We start from the raw sequence: 16855 nt of genomic DNA on the forward strand, positions 1-16855 counted from the left end.
TTTTCAGTGCGGTGGTTTGTTTGTTTGTTTGTTTGTTTTTCCCCATGCCCTTGTTTTTCTTTTCTAAATTTGACTCAGTCACACAGTACTGGACCAAGCAAATAACAAGAAAAAAAAGAGGTTCCTTGTATATATGTGTGAGATGATACACACGTATATAGCGATTTATAAAGTGATTTTAAGGCAGCTGCTCAGCCCTGCTCCCTTGGTGCTTGTCTCAGACGCATCCTGACTCCTGACTGGGGGGGTTACTGGGAAACCCCAGCCTCGGTGAAGGCCACAGGGGCTGAGCTCCAGTACCACGAGGGCTTGGGGCTGGGAAAGCCACTGGATCCCAAATAAAACCTGTGCCTGCCCGCCAGCCATGGGAAGTTGACAGTCAGGAGTCAGCAGCTGTACGGGCACAAGAAAATAGGTTGTTTTGTATTTTTTTATTGTATTTATTAGTTTAAGATAGTGGAAGATTTTAGAAGGTAGGAATAAGACCTCCAAAAAAAGAACATCTCAGTATCAATATTTTTTTTTCTCCTGGTTCATTGCACCGTCACTGCATAAACATCTACAATGAACTGCAGGACATGAGTAAGAATAAGAAGCCTGAGATTCTGACTGTGTCTCTACCCAAAATTAAGAAAAAAAAAATCCAAACCAAAACTTAACAGTTGTCCCAAGCACATCAGACGTAACAAACCAAGGACCAGAAGGTTGGAAAAGGCAAGAGCCTCCATATGATTGGAGGAAATCATCCTTAACTTGCCATAAGGAGAAACTGCAAATGCTTAGGGCTTGCAGTACAACGGAGCTTGGCAAAAGCAGGCAGCCTATGAGCTAAATATCCTAAATATATCACCCAAAAAACCCCAAAGCAAGGTGGGGGAATAATCAGTCAAATCCATGTCACCAGCCTTTGCCAAAACCTTGACATGGGAGATGGACTTTGTTGCTCCTTGGGACCTTCCCACCTGCAAAGAGGCCAGGCCCCAGCACCCGTTTGTCATGTACCAGCCTCCCCCTTTCTCCTTGCACAAAAAGAAACTTCCTGCAGCAGAAATCACCAGTGTGGTTTGTCAGGCTGAAGGAAATGATGTAGTTAGAGAAATATTAGTGAAATATCCATCTGAATGCGAGATACCGTGGTTTAGCCATTCTGAGAGCCCACCTCACAACACAGATGCCCACACACCCATGTGCACCTGCGCTCACACACTCTCTTATGTTAGAAAATATACAACTTCTCCTTTACGCACACACAAAAACCTTTTGTGGCTCAACATGAGTCAGCAACGGTGGTGCTTGAAAGAAACACCCGGTCAGTCATACAGTACAGCAAATGTTGAGCAGTGATCAGCACACCCAAAGAGCTCTGCATGTGAAGTACTCCATGAAGTACTGAACAAAGCCCATACCTGTTGAAACATTTCCACCTTTCTTTCCTTGGGGCAAATAATCCCTCTTTTTCTTTTTTTTTTTTTCTTTTTTCTTTTTTTTTTTTTGTTATTGTCCTTAATTTTTGGCTCATAACTGGTCAGCTGTCATGCCTGTGAAAACATTCCTCCCAGGCTCCCCAGTAGCATCAGCAGCCAGCTAATGAGCCCACAGTATTATTTCCTCCCTTAAGCATCTTCAAGTCTTATAAATGAGGTTTTATATTACTTTTGGTTGCTGACATCAGCAGATGTTTCAAAGTGCAGTAGCCATCACACACACACACACAAAAATTAAAACAAAAAAAAAAAAAAAAAAAAGCTTAACTGTCTAACGTGTCTGTTTCACTTCAAATAAAGCCAGAGCCAGGCAAAAAAACAGGGAACAACCACAGGCTACACAGTTGACTGAGCTGTGTTCACCGCCTCTCTGCACAGGGCAACCTCTGTGGGACCTTCCAGGTCTCATCTCCTGCAACCTGATGGCTCTTAAGCCCTCATCCAGGTCCTTGCAGTGTCCAGGCCTCAGAAGCCGTTTCCCCCGTCACTATCGCCTCGTGGGCTGGGCAGTCTTGCCCTTGTTGGGCATTTCAGCAAATAAAATAAATAGACTCTTTTTATTTTAGTTTTTTAGATACCAGATGTTGGGAGCATCCATTGACCCAGAAGACGTCTTCATCTGCTGCACCGGCTGAGCTGAGCTCCGCGTACGGCCGGTTACTCCAATGCATTTATTCCCGCCTGTCACTGAGGAACGATGGCTTCTTCTGAGGTCACCAGTTCCAAATACTCACAATTTTAGTAGCAGAGGCCGGGGCGTTCACTGGCTATGTAACTCCCCTCCTCGGCAATACGTCAATAATTTATAATTAACATTCTAATCATAAGTACTTTGTAAGTCATTAACAGCTGCTTTAGTAAGTGCTTAATTATTACAGGTCCTTACAGAGCTCAGTAGGGTGATAACTTTCTTCTATTTATCCACCTTCTACTGGTGTGTTCATAAACACCTATAAAGCAAAGCGTTCACATTTGCAGTGCGCTCATCACAATGAAAGTGCTGCCATCCTCAAGATGCTGCTGTAGTTTGATGGGCAGGAGGGAAGTTGGACGGCTTTTTTTAGCCTCTCTTATAAATAATTTTTCAAAAATAGGCTTGCAAAGCTTAAATCAATTGAATAAATTCATATCAAATTCAGTAAATAATTGTTAGCAAAAGTATGGAAAGGACTCAAAGAGGTTTCTTTCAACATCTTAACTTTTTCTAGAACCAAATCAGTCTAGGGCACAATGCAAACTGTGACTGAGCTGAAATTACTATTTCCATTTTCTTTCTTTCCAAAAAAAAAAAAAAAAGTGAAAGGGAAGAAATTTCAGGACAGCAAGACATTATTTTCTATCATATTTCAGAAAAAACCCAAGAAATTAATTACCCAACTCTCTTCCTGATAGCTTACGGACACTTTCATCCTGAAGGTGATGCCGAGTATGGGCTACAAAAACCATCTGACTTGAAAAGCAGCAAAAGGTCTTCAGCTGTACAAGTGTAGGGTTGCACAGGCGAAACAGGGCCATAACAGCAGTGTCAGCTCTTGGGGGTTGTCCTCTCGTCACATGGCTGATGCCACCGCTTTGATGCGTAGGCTCAAGATGTGGGATCCAGCAAGAACAGTCTCCTGCGACTGGTGAAGACAACGTTTTCCTTGGGCGGCTCTACTATGACTGCCCTTACAGAGTCAATGCAGGTCGAATTAAAATTAGTTTGCAAAAAGTCAACCATAAATTAGCATTTTTCCATCTCAAATATGTGTAGATATTTGAGCGAGTCTCCCCATTACACCAGGTGAGTCTTGCTCACTTCCTGCAACTAGGGAAGCAACAACACAACCTACAAAGGGCTAAAACCCACCAGCAGCTTCACTTGAACAACAAACTCCAGCTGCTCCAAAAACCAGCCTGGAGACAATGTTCAGCCAGCAGCTCCAGCCACCAGCCACCACCACTCCCAAGAGTGATGCTAAGGCAGCTAAACCAAGACCCAGATTTTGTTGCCTTCAAACAGCTCCATGTAAACATGGAATTGCAGCTTCCCATGGGAGGATAAAGGTTAAATCTCAACCCCTCACCAGCTATGGATGATCCTTCTTGTCTCCAAACCCGTTCTGCAAAATAAGCATGATTTCTGCGGGATGGAAGAAATGATAGTGCAAATGCGATTGCCACCGATGGCTTGTGTGAGGCGCCATCACATGGATGACCTTTAAAGGTTCCTTCCAACCCAAACTGTTCTATGATTCTATAAGGCAAAAGCAGGAGGCCAAGAAGAAGGAGCATAAAGACTTTGGTTGGCTGGATGGTTTAGAATGCCTTGTGTCTACTTTGCCTCTGCCACCGGTTATGCATTGGCCTCAGTACAAGGCTGGACGCACCCAGGGGTCATGGAAAGCAGCTGAGACATGCAAGTCCACTACTGGTACGGCCATCCCTTCATTGGGTTAAAAATCTGGGGGTGACTTCAGAAATCAAAAACACTTATGAAAATGCTGTGATGTGCATTTCCTTATCTCTGCAAAGCTTCTACTGAAGGCAAGTGAAAGGGAAGAATCTCTTTTTTATGTCACCCATTTAAAGTCTTGATATCCAAGTGGATATGCAACTAACTCCAGTTTTGCAAGGGGGTAAAAAAAAAGAGCAACAAGTGCCAATGAATGTGAAAAGAGTGAGGGAAAAAAAAAAAAAAAGCCCTAATGGTCTCTCCTAGAGAAGCAGATTGTTTCCAGCCACAAAGTGCTCCTCTTCCTCCATTTTTCATCATGTCCCAGCTCTTTTAGATCTCCAACCATACTCAACCGAACCAGCAGAAATTCCTCCTACTGACACCAAAGACTTGCAGCTCATCAGGAGGAAACCGTCTGGGTTGGGACCAGCTTCTTATTGACTGTGATGTCTCCAGTTTGGCGCAATTTCCATCTCCATCCTGCCACCATGTCCTGCCCCACCACTGCTGGGCCATCCCATCCCAACGGCTCCTTCCTGCAGCCGCCTTGCCAAAACGTGCTCTTTGGAAGACAGATAACAAGGAAGGGGCTCCTTTGGCATATGCAGTTCAGCTATTTGAGCTATTTCCTTTTTGCCCTTTTTTTTTTTTTTTTGGATGTCAAATAGAGGAGCAGATGCTCCTCTTGTGGCTGGAGGGCAGACAAGAGCAAGGCAGGTCAAAGCTGACAGCTATGGCCCCTCTCTATTAATGATGAAAATTTAATCCTTTTGTTCACCCTCCTGCTACCTATGGCTTTTTCTAGCTGCCTTGGAAATAACCTTTTTTTTCTTTTTTTTTTTTTTAAATAATAATCAGCTCATTGTAGGCAGTGGCACTTGGTCAGCCCAAAGCTTGCCCCAGAACACTTCCCCTACAGTTTTAAAGAAAAGAGCAAAGCTACAAAGCACCATTAGTGCCGCAATTTTGCTTCTTCCATCCAAATGAGAAAACACAAAGGCAAACATAACATAGAAATGAGACCAGGACTAAGACAGGACTAAAGGAAGGCTCTTGCTGCATCCACCTTTGTTTTCACCTTTGACAAAAAAAAAAAACAAACATAAATTTTGGACAAGGCTGCAACATTAAAAAGTGGTTAAGTTTCTCCTCTTCGACCTTTCAACATTGAAATTATTATTTTTTCTTGGCCTGTTACTCTGTTTTAAGCTGAAGGGAGACAGTTTGTACGAGTGCCTGTTTGGATCAAGTATTTTCCATACCCTAAACCAACACGAGGTCTGGACTAACTCTTGCTGCAGTAACACCGGAGCCAAGAGAAGCCAAAGCTTCCAGTGGAATTGAACGGGCCCGGAGTGAAACACGCCAATGCCCACAAAACAGGTAAGAAAGAAATGGCCGAGAGATGAGAAAATATTAGAAATAGCCAACAAATCCCAGAATGCTGAGCCACCACCCTGTCTTCAGCAAACCAAAATACTGCTAGAATAAATCCTACATTTCACGTCCAGTCAGACTATGTACTTTTGCACCAATTCCATTAGGTATCACGGAGTTAGTAAAAAGCATTACATCATTTCAAAATAAGAGGGCAAATCATGTATTATATATGTACATGTTTTAATTAATTTTAAAAATGGTCTACATTTAAGGATAGACTTCAAGGGTTTCCTTATTTTTTTTTCTGTTACATTAGATTATACCTGAATAATCTGCATAGCAACTTTAACATTTCTGTTTTCTTCTTTTTTTTTTTTTTGTTTCGTTGTGAAAATACCAGTTGCAGGTAGCAATGTAACATCTCAACAACAATCACAATACGTGCAGGATGCCCAGCCAGAAGCATTTCTCAGTTGACTTGCAGTAGCATGGCACTTTATTATTTGTGTATCAATACTCTTTTTTTTTTTTTTAATTATTTCTTTAAGTTTAGTTCGGATGTGGCTCAAGAAGCAAGAACAAACTTTCTTCACTCAATCTCAAGTGCGGGGTCAGTTCCTCAGCTAGCTGCAATCTGCTCCACTGGAGTTGCTCCAGTTTATACCAGCTTGAGGTTCCGGCCTTTTTTTCTTCTCCCCCTGCCAACCACACTTGTATTGCCTTCATGCTTTCCTTAACATGAGTGCAAACCTCACAAATGTGGTTCAGGTCCCTTCGTCAGAGGACCTTAACGAAGTCTGTGCAATGGCTCTGTCCTCCAGCCCTGCTCCCTGCACAGATGTGAACAGAGAGGGTGGAATGGCACTGGGGAGGCAAGAGCCCCTCAGAGGAGGGGGGCGGGGGCGGGGGGGGAGAAAGAAAAACAAAAAAGCTAATTTTTCCTCCAGTGTTAAATTTTGACATGTGAAGCATTTCTGTTTCCAGATGATCAGCCCAGCTGCTTAAGAAGGTATTCACAGCACCTGCTGCCCCAGACAGACTCTGAAAATCAGATGCTCCGAGTCTTCTTACAGAGACAGTTATCTCCCTGTATTAAAGCCTAACCTTAATTTGTATTTCCACAAAATCCCCACAATTAGGTGTTGTGAATATCATTTCTTGCCCCCCCCCCCCATAATCTTTCCTCACCCTTCGAAAAAAGTGCTTTCGCTTTTTCTACCTGAAAAAAAAATCAAAACATTTGGGCTGCTCGATCCTGTCCCCCTATCCCATGTGTTTGTACTGAGATCTGTCCCGAGGAATTTGCACTTGGTTGGCTGTCAGCTTGTGGTGGATGTGGTAAACGCAGAGGGTTATCACAATAACCAGCCCCAGTATCAGGCCCAAAATCAAAGGCAGGGTTTCTTCCAACTGCTCCCTCTGGTCCACCGGGCACTTGTGTTCTGCAGGGAAAAGGAAGAAAAGGAAAGAGAGAAAAAGAGAAGTGAACGAGAGGTTGCAAATCTGAGCTCCTGCTGCAGCTGCGAACTGACCTCCCCGCAGTCAGGCCTCCGCGCCGGGGGTCCCTGGGCAGCAAAACCAGCCCCAGCAGCAAGGAGAGACTGCAGCCATCCTTGGAGTCCAGGGAGAAAAAACATTTGGTTTTGGAGGAAAGCAAAATCTCAGTCGCAACTCGTGGTTCGGAGGGAGAGGTAACATCTACCAAACCAGCCGGCGCAGTGGGAAAAAAACACTTTCAGGCCCACAAACTCCTCTCCAGGCCTCTGCCACAGCAATGGCCTTGTTGGGAAGGGGACAGCAAAAGTACAAGTTTCCTGACCACGGCTGAAGATCTGCTTTGTCTATTTAGTTACAGAGTCTGTAAATGTGATATCACGAGGCCTCAACATCAGTCAGTCTTTGATCCCGCATCAGACTTACCCTACTCATCGCTAAAAGATTTTTCCCCTCTATCTGCAAGTCAACAGAGATCCAAGACCATATCTCCCCCATCTCTATGAGCTCCCCACGGGGAGTTTACCAGCACTGGCAGAGCACAGCATCCTAGCACCCCATGTTTGTGGTCAAATATGGCAAAGGATGAGCACAAACAACACGAGCTTCCGGTGTTTTTCTCTCTGGCCTACGAGTCCCCGTCACAGTCTAATAAACCACTATAAAATAATAATAATAACCACTGCTACAATGGGAAAGCCAACAGTTTTCTGTTTAGCTTGCAAAGGCAGGGCCACCGAGGTTAAGGAAGCACGTTAGGCCGGCAGTCCCAGTTCGGCTCCCTCACGCTTGCAGAGCCTACGGCAGGCCTGAACGACAGGCTCACAATTTACTTTTTTTCCCCTCAGGACCGTTGCTTATCCGTGCTGACGGACAGGCAGAGCCGACGCTGCTGAGACAGGGCTGCCAGACCAAAAAGATGACAAATGCCAGCTCTGGGGGAAAAATAAAAAAAGGTTATGGAGCACAGGAGGGATTGTGCTTTGACCCCTGGATCATCTTCTTCACAGTAGTAGAATTGTGCTAAAAACAATGAAAACACCAATTACTTCTGAAAAAATAAAAGTAAAAAAAAGTCTGCATGCTAGATGAGCAGATACAAAGGACACCACTAATTCCTTCCATTCCTGTCCAGATGTGTTCCCCAGGCAGCCGACTGCAAGACGCAGAGATCTGCAAAAACCAGGAACGGCAAACGCTCCGCGAATCTAACAACATGTGGCAAAGAGCTGGAAAAACCCGGAGAACCCCCAAGGCCCAGGCAGGAGGTGACAGCAGGGACGTTATCTCCAGCGGTGCCAGCACCTCCTGGAGCTCAGTCACCTCCCGGCGCGGAGACGTCCTCCCAGCACCAGGCTTGCGGCGATGCCATTAGGAAACGTTTCGAGCTGTAAATGAAGTGAATCAAAAAAGCAAACGTGAAATGTAGTCTAATAAAAAAAAAAAAAAGTCCTTTTTAGTTCCAGTTGCTCACTGTTTCACCAGAGTGATTAATCACCAGGAGTGTGTTACAGGCGATTCAGCAATTGCTGCAATGCAGGGGTTTTGTTTGTTTCTATTAAGGAGAAAGGGGTAAAAAAACCAAACCAAAACAAAACAAAATTGCATTTCTAGAGCTTTGTGAAATTCTTCCCGGTTTAGGACGCTAAGGCCCGACCAGACTCGCAGCGCCAAGGCAGAGGCATGGCGGCAGGTTGGCATCCCCGGGCCCGACTGCGGGAAAAGCCACGCGTGGGGTCAGCGCCATGGGGCCGGGGCGCTCTGAGCCCACTGCCCACGTGCCAGCTGGGCCGGGCTGGGCCGACGTGCCAGTCAGCAGTGGTTTGGCCCAGCCGCTGCCATCTCCTCCTGCAGGCACTGATTTTTTTTTTTGCTTTGAAAGTGGTTTAGCTTAAACTCTACAGAAAATTCAGACAAGCCTGCCCTAAACCCCAACGGAGGGCATCCACGTGTGCTCAAACATGGCGGGTTGGCCTACGCGCCTTTCCTTAAATGCTGCGATTGCCGGAGAATGGGGTGAACACAGGAGTCTGCAGCCAGGCAAAGCTAAAAGAACCACTGCTGTGATGCAGACGACTAACCCAGTTCTAAAGCACCTGCCTGCAACATTTGAATTCCCAGCTTTCGCCAAAGCAAACTGGGCTGCAGAGCACAAAATGTGCCAGAGGACACGGCCAAAAATCCGGTGTCTGCAGGAAGCCACGGCTGTATTTAAGCGTCTGAGTCACAACTCCGAAAGGTGTCAATTCTTGCGAGCAGCCAAGGAAGATAGTTCCTTATCCTGACACTTTTTAAAGAGGATTAAAAGAAAAAAAAAGCCCAAAGGGGAAAAAAAAAAAAAAATCAAGGCAAAGCTCGCAGTCTGCAGCAGCACACCCACAAACTGTGATGCTCTCCCCAGCTGGACTCCGCTGCACCTCCCTGGGGAAGAAAGCACTCTGCCCCGACAGCGAAGGCAGCTCCTGCCTTACCGATCCCTTCTCCTCCTCGCCAGACACATCCCTCTTCTCCTTTTGGAGTGGATTGCCAAAGTCTGGGCTTTTTTGAAGAGCTCAGGAGGAACAGGAATGGGGCTGGGGGGCACCCAGCACGCGGGCACAGGCAAGCGCAGAGCACAAACACGTCTGCAGCGGAACCAAGGCTCTCCAGATGCTGACTTCTAGGAGAATAAATCTTGTACTCTAACATTCATACGGTGTTAAAAGACGCCATTTCACAACAAAAATATTTTCATGTTTGTAACAGTGTACGTCAGCATTTATGCTGCATTTTTCACCCCAAGTGCACAGGCACTGAGGTCCGTAATGCTGTGGGGAGGCAGGTGGACGCAAAGGGGAGGGGAGAAGGTTTTGCAAAAATTCCACGGCAAACACAGATTCAGACACTCAACCCCATCAAGCACAGCGTGCGCAGGTGGATACAGGGCAAATGAAACACTGCCGCACGGGGAACTGCTGGGTATTTTAAATCAATGCCTTCTGCGGGCGAAGAGCCCTTTCCATCAAATTTTCCTGAGTGTTTTGCTTCAGGTCACAGGGATCTCAGCATTTGCCCACATTGCTGGGTTCTACCCTCAGTCCATGAAAGCAAAAAGGTCCCTGAAATGTTTTAACTACACAAAAAGTTCAGGTGATGCTGGGAATTTTGCTGCATCCCGAACGCGGTGGGGTCACCCCTCTGCCAGAGAGGTGCCACCCCGCAGCCCCAGTCCCGGCCCCTCGAACAAGGAGTGCGGGTGGATACAAAGGGAGCGTTTAGGTACGTTCCTCATCGCTCTTTTGTGCTCTGCCTCCTCCGAGACCGCGCAGCACCCTGCCTCACGCGCCGCCACCGTTTCTATGGTGAGTGCTCGTCCAATTTCAGTATTAGGCAACGAAACCACCCAACAGGCCCATTTTCTTGTTTCAGCATCCTTCGGCAGAGCAAATAGCAGCAAGGCAAAAAAAAAACCAACTGAGGTTTCCCCGCAGTCACGATTGCAAACCTGAGGAATGGCTGTTCAAGGGGATGGAAAACCAGCCCAGTTGTGTCTGGTACAACAGGATGGATTTTTGAGATGGGCATTTGTAAGTGATTAGCTTAAAAGAGAAAAAAAAATAGAAAGATTGGATGTTTTTTTTAAACGTGGCCACATACCTTGCGAAGAGCAGCTACCTCGTGCCAAGGACCCTTAAGAAAATGTGGCCCTTTCTTGGGGTGGCTCTGAGGGAGATGAGACCTCCCGGGATCCTGGTCCCTTATTCTCAGCCTTTGCATCATTTTTATCAAAATCAAGAGAGATTACAATTTCTGTGGGGTTCTTTCACCAGTTTAAATGTGAAATCCTTGCACCCTCTTGATCTAGCTCTCTTTTTACTGATCTTTTAAGCTGAAAAATGGACACATATTTTCCCTAGTAAAAAAAAAAATAAATTCCAAGATATGAATAAAAAAATATTCTGCTGCTTCTGTATTGAAAAAGGTAAATACAGAGAGAGATTTATGTAAATTTATATATATATATATATATATATATATGTATTTGTACAGGTTGGAAGCAGTGCCTTAAAAAAAAAAATAAAATTCTAGCACGTTAGTTTAAGCATTCCAAAAATAAAAGCTGTCCAATCATTCTCCACAAGCTTTTTACTCCATTCCAGACAGGACAGTGTCAGGACTAACGACAAAACCTTTCCCCCCATGTCTTTGCGGTAAAAGAGCCCTGACCCTCTGCGCCTCGGCGATTCTTCAGCTCTAGCAGGTCTTGTTCTCTGTTCTAAAATATTTTAAAATGTTCTGTAGCTTGTTCATAATTAATAGGAATTTTACCTAATGGGAAATTAATGAACCAAAAAGGAGAAGGCTAATTACTGTAATTTAAGATTGGCAGTGATTCTCAGACCCCACAAAGGATCGTGTTTTGCCATGCGTGTGCCGAGGACACGCGGGGCTGGTGGGGACGTGCCGCTGGGAGAAGTGATGGAGCCCCGCGTGAAGCTTCGCTGATAAACGACCTCTGGGGCCCTTCTGACTGTCCCCTCTAGATGTGCTTTGCTATTTAACTTCCAGCAGAATTGAAAAAGGTAAATATAGAGAGACACTTATGTAAATTTATATATATATATATGTATTTGTACAGGTTGGAAGCAGTGCCTTAACAAAAAAAAAAAAAGAAAAAATATATTCTAACACGTGAGTTTAAGCATTCAAAAAATAAAAGCCATCCAACCACGGTCCACAAGCGTGGAGAAGAAGCGCCGTTGAATAACAAGAACAACAAAAAAAAACCCAGAAAGCTTGACAAAGGGAGAACCCGTGCTTTCCTCAGAAGGAAGAACTCCCCACAGATGTTTAAAGATTGCTAAACCAACTGGGGTCTCCTCATGTCCTGGAGAAAAAAATATCACAAACTATAACAACAAAGGGAAAAAAGAAAAAAATTACTGCCTGGTATGAAAGAGCATATAATGAAAATGGCAGGTTTGGCAATGAACCCTGAGTTTTCTTGTTTTAACTGTGAGCTCTCAGACTTGACAAATTTAGGAGCACAGAGACAGCAGCTAAAATTTAGTCCAGACTGGCGTGTTTTAAATACGCTTTCCTCAGCCTCCAAGGTCTGCCCAGCCAAGCCCTCAGAGCAGGAAGCCTGGATCCATAGGAGGAGGGAGAGGATGAAGATGTACCAACAAAAAAAAATTATAGGAAACGATTAAATTCTACCTTTTTCTCCCTGTAACCTATGCAAAATGAGGTGGTACTACAATAGGAAAAAAAAAAAAAAAGCAATTATTTGTGCCCACGGATAAAGCCTCCTCCGTACTACGCTGGCCTTGGCATGAGTAATCCAGGCACGCAGAGCTCTGCCAGAGCCAGGGTACGTAATAGCCTGTATTTACTACAGCAGCCAGAGGAACGTGAGTCACAGCGTAAGTGCTCGGCGCCGTCGTCAGCGCTGGTCCTTTATTGTATTCTAAAATATTTCCCACACGCAAAATAATAAAACCTCACGTTTCTACTGCTAGGCTGGAAAATAACACCATCATTTTCTAGCTTGTTATTAAAAGATTTGGCTATCACAGATTTTATTTGCATCTTATTGCAATAATGGAGTTAACTCACGTGCTAAGATGGCACTAGAAAAAGGGGACTACTCTCGAGCCCTAATTCAGGTGAGCATGTTTACGCTCCCTCATTCAACCCGACGGAAAAGGTGGGGGGAAGTTGGGGAGGAGGAACACCGGGGGTTCCTCAGGATAAAGGAAGGCAAAATCTGCAGGAATTCTGCCCCATGGCAGCATGGCCGCTGACTCCAGTCCAAACCTTTGATATGAACAGCAGTGTGAACTCCCATTTTCGTTGACCCACAATGAAGGTTAAAGAAACCCAATAAGAGGAACAGCGTCCCGCGTGTTTGGCGCACCGAACGCGTTGCTCAAGTCCCCGTTACGCTTCCTTCATCCTTGCAATGAGCGTTAATCAAACTGAAGGCAACAACGTGCATTGCAAACATTTCCTGCCCTCGTGGCCCCAGTCTTTCCTCAGGGGGCCGTGGCCCTAAAAAGCCCTGCGAGCTGTACTGAAGCTCCTTCTGGGGACCTGGGGCTTGCTGGCAACCCAGCCAGACAAGTTCTTACAGAAGCCAAGGTACACGGGACGACAGCCCATGTTTTGACCAAATAATAGCTTGGCTGAATTTGTAAAGGCTTTTGGGGGACGATGGAGGCGGGGAACAGGTTGGTGGGACCGCAGGGAGCACCAACAACCTACTGAAGGGAAGGGAAGGCACTCTGAGAAAAGTGGGACTCAAATTCCTTCAGTACGCTGTGAGACTCCCAAGGGCCGTGGCAGCGTCAACATCTCGGGGACACAGGACACGCCTTCGCCCCGCACCTTACCTTCACTGAAGACAAAATCCGCGGTGATGTCGAAGGGCTGGATGCGCACTTCGGACAGCAAGAGCTGCACAGACTTCTGGTGGTCGCTGGAGATGAGGGAGATGGTTTGCTGCGCCTGGCACTCGTAGGATTTCCCAGCCGGGGTGACCAGGGCTGAGAGCCGGTGCGAGCTGGCCGTGTGCTTCCCAGCTGGCCAAGGGGCAGAAACAGCAGAGGTCAGGTCCCATCTCAGGGGCACCGATGTGACTTTATTAACAAAGCTAACGAACCGAGCACCAGCGTACGCAGGCGATGTGCAATGCGGCGGCCACACGCTCCACTGCTCTTAAAGCAGCATTTTCTCCTGGGGTGGGACCGTGCTTTTGGCTCAAGACCCCCCCCAGTAACCAGGGCAGTGCCTGCTCGGGCGTTACCTGCCCGCACGCAGGAATGGACGGCTGCAGCACGCGGTTCTGCCGGCATCAAGGGAAGAGCTGGCTCTGCTGCCGCCAGCCATGCTCCTGTCACAGGACTCGAAGTCCATGAAGTCGGAGGAATGGTTTCTAATGATGCACGCGCAGGTTTCGGCCGCGGACTGCGCTCGGGAAACAGCAATTCCTGCAGCTGCGCTTGGGCTCTGAATTCACATGGGAAGGAACAACGCAATTTGGGGACCTCACTACGAAGCAAAGCAGGCCGTAACGCCTTTCCTGATGACACAACGTGACCATTTTACCCAAGTACAGATTTACAATAAAATATTTTTCCCATTGCATCAAGCTCATTTTTATGAATGAAGGCTGAAGACGGCTCAGCAAGGTGGAACGAGGGATGCCTTCCACCTCCCGCTCTTCTGCAGCCCTTTGTTCCCCTCCAGCAGCACAGAAAGGCAATCAGTGCTTTGCATTTGCAGACGGGGTGATGAAGCACGGCCACCGCTGTATTTTGAGGACACAACCAGTAGAAACACCCGTGGGAAAAATAGCTCTGCGTCCAGCGTGTCTTACACCACGAACTCAACATACCATTCACCAGAGTTTGAAAAGCTTCAGGGAGAGTAACTTGCAAACAACGGTATTTCAATTTTGGAATAGAAACTAAATAAAAACAAAATGAAAGCCAAAAGAAAGGAAACCCAGGGAGGAAAGAGCTAAGCATGGAGGCGCGTAGGGGTACGGATATCAATGTTGATCTCATCGATATCTTGGGAAACGGCTGCTTTCCCACCGATCCAACCATCATCAGAACCGAGGAGATCATTAACCTTAAAGAACAACTCCCGCAGGAAAGGAGACCATTTATTCCAGCCCAGGCAGACCCCTGTCCCGCTGCCCACCCCTTCGGGCCCCTGGGTCCCTCTGCACTCCCCCTCCCACGGGGACCGCGGTGCTTAAACACAAGAATGAAAAAGTGGAAAAAAAAACTAGTATCTGGTTTAAAACCGGCACCTAGTCCTGGCTTTGTCGGGCGAGTTTGGGTTTGTTGGTTTTTTTTTTTTTTTGTCCTCGTTAAATTGCGTTCAAGCGAGCAGCCCGTGGGGTGTTCGTGTGTCCCCCCTCCCCGGGCTCCCCAAACCCCAGGGATCTGCTTTAAATCCCGTTCCCCATCCCGGGGGCGCTTACGGCTGACGGCATCCTTGAAGTAGGTGCGCTCGGCTGTGTCGTAGGTGAATTGGATCCGGCTGAGCTTCCAAAAAACCTCCTGCCCCCGGGACGTGTTGTGCCCCTCCTGCCGAGACAGGGCCGGTCAGGACCCCGGGAATATGGCCCTGCAGCCCCCTCCAAACCCCAGCTCCCGGCGGGGCGGAGCCCCGTACCTTGAGGAAGGAGAGTTTGAGGGTGTAGGCTTGCTCCAGCCAGGAGATCTCCAGCTCCGACTCGTTGGTCCCGCACTTGCCCTTCATCTCGGCGCCCCGCGACAGCGGGATGTCGGCTTGTTCCGTCAGCAGCTGCGAGCGGGGAGCGGAGCTCGGGGTGGGGGTCCCTGGATCCCCCCCCCCGCCCCCATCTCCCCAGCCGAACATCCCCGGAGGGGATAACGGACTTTTCAAAACTCCCGGCGGATCCCCCCGCTCCCCCCTGCCCGGCAGCTCCCCCGGTTCCCCACTCACATCCACGTAGTTGCTGGCCCACACGTCGTAGGGGACGAGGAATTTGGCGGCGAATTCCGCCATGAGACACGTCGTCCGGTTTTCCCGCACGACGAAAATGTCCTTTTCGGGGTTGGGAGAGAGCCCGGAGAGATTTTCAACTTCTTGCTCGGCAGCCAGGCGAGCCGCGGTGTCTGCGGGCAGAGAGGGGCTGAGCGCCGGCAAACCCTCCTCCCCCCCTCCCCAATACCTGAACACCCCCCATCCTCCCCGAGCCCGCTGGAATAAGGTCCCCTGTCGCGACAGGGCGTCCCTGTCGAGATAGAGCGGGCAGTGGAGACGGTGGCGGTGAAGCGGGACCGGTGCTGTGGCAGCGCCGGGTCTGTCTCGGCGCCAGCCTCGTCGCGATAGGGCTCCGTGTCGCGATAGGGCTCCGTGTCGCGATAGGGCTCCGTGTCGCGACTCGCCGCCGCGATACTCACGCAAGAGGAAGAGCAGTCCCGGGACGTGCCCCCCGGCCATCCTCCCCGCTCGGCCCCGGCGTGTCCGCGGCCGCTCCTCCGAAAGGGTCCGCTCCGGAGGAAAGAAATGGGGGGGAAAAAAAAAAAAAAAAAAAAAAAAAAAAAAAGGAAATGTTAAAAAAAAAGGAAGACCCCCCCCCCCCCGTTGGAACACCTCCTTTCTCAGGAGCTGCAAAAAGCACTCTGCTGCGGTGTGGCGGGGAGGAGGGACGGGGAAGAGTGCGTGGGTGTGCGGGGAGGGGGAGGGGGAGGAGGAGGAGGAGGAGGAGGGAGATGCCGGCGGAGCTGATGCAGGCGCCCACGCCGAGGGACGGGGCGTACGCGGAGGCAGGGCGGGGAGGAGGGATTCCCCCCCTCCACCTCCCCTCCGGCGTTTTGGGGGACCCCCGTGGAGGATTCCGGCAGAGAGCGGGGGACCCCGAAGCCGGGCTGAGCACCCCCGAGCAGGGCAGGGGGTGGGAGCGGGGCCGCGCCCCGGGGGACAGGGGCTCCGCTCCAGCGGCTCCCGGAGCATCACTAATTTCGGTGAACAGCTGCTTCGTGTATTAATTTAGGGGGGAAAAAAAAACCCGCGCAGCTATTTTTGTGTGGCAAGGTCAAAAGCAAACCCAGCACCCTTTTGTAAACGGCTGTCAGTGCACCTGAGCTCCTGAGATGTCACAACATACCAGAAAACACGCTGTAACATACAACATGCCGTAACATACAACACGCCATCACATAAAACACGCCATCACGCAGCAGGGAGAGCGGTCCCGCCAGCACCGAGCAGGCGCATTAAACCAACCCAGGCCGTGAAACAGGCCCCCGTTCCTGGGGCTTCGCCTTTCCCTTTCGCTGGGTGACGCGATGTTAAAATAGAATTTCTTTTTCTACCTCTCATCAGGAGTTTTTACGGTCCTTTAGTGCACTGCTACCCACGACCCATACGAAGAGGGCAACCGAATATTTACAATTTCTGGAGACACCAGTCCCATGAGCAGCGGGGAACAGAAGGAGCTTACTACCAAGGATTTTTTTTTTTTTTTTCTTCATAAAAAGCCAAAGGGACAGCAGCTATTTGGCACGTGTGATGTTCCACGGATTCACCAGCGATT

At 48.3% G+C, this 16855-nt stretch overlaps 1 protein-coding gene across 1 annotated transcript; it reads right to left on the reverse strand.

Annotated features, from left to right (window-relative positions):
• Nucleotides 1-5522: 5522 nt before the first annotated feature.
• On the reverse strand, nt 5523-15846 carry LAMP5 (lysosome associated membrane protein 5). Its single transcript, XM_086744901.1, has 6 exons — nt 15720-15846; nt 15259-15431; nt 14965-15096; nt 14771-14876; nt 13170-13358; nt 5523-6743 (listed from the first exon to the last, which is right to left on the reverse strand). The coding sequence occupies exons 1-6, from the start codon at nt 15757-15759 to the stop codon at nt 6565-6567; spliced, it is 819 nt and encodes a 272-aa protein (XP_086601027.1). The 5' UTR covers nt 15760-15846; the 3' UTR covers nt 5523-6564.
• Between the last annotated feature and the right edge of the window lie 1009 nt (nt 15847-16855).

Source organism: Chlamydotis macqueenii, chromosome 3, assembly GCF_036417535.1.
Source record: "Chlamydotis macqueenii isolate bChlMac1 chromosome 3, bChlMac1.mat, whole genome shotgun sequence".
In the NCBI taxonomy this organism is placed as follows: domain Eukaryota; kingdom Metazoa; phylum Chordata; class Aves; order Otidiformes; family Otididae; genus Chlamydotis; species Chlamydotis macqueenii.

Coding starts and splice junctions, on each gene's coding strand:
- LAMP5 (XM_086744901.1), bottom strand. CDS start 15,759: ATGGCCGGGGGGCACGTCCCGGGACTGCTCTTCCTCTTGC. Junction 15,432..15,719: donor GGGACTGCTCTTCCTCTTGC/GTGAGTATCGCG, acceptor CTCTGCCCGCAG/ACACCGCGGCTCGCCTGGCT. Junction 6,744..13,169: donor GGATTTTGTCTTCAGTGAAG/GTAAGGTGCGGG, acceptor TTTTCCCTGCAG/AACACAAGTGCCCGGTGGAC.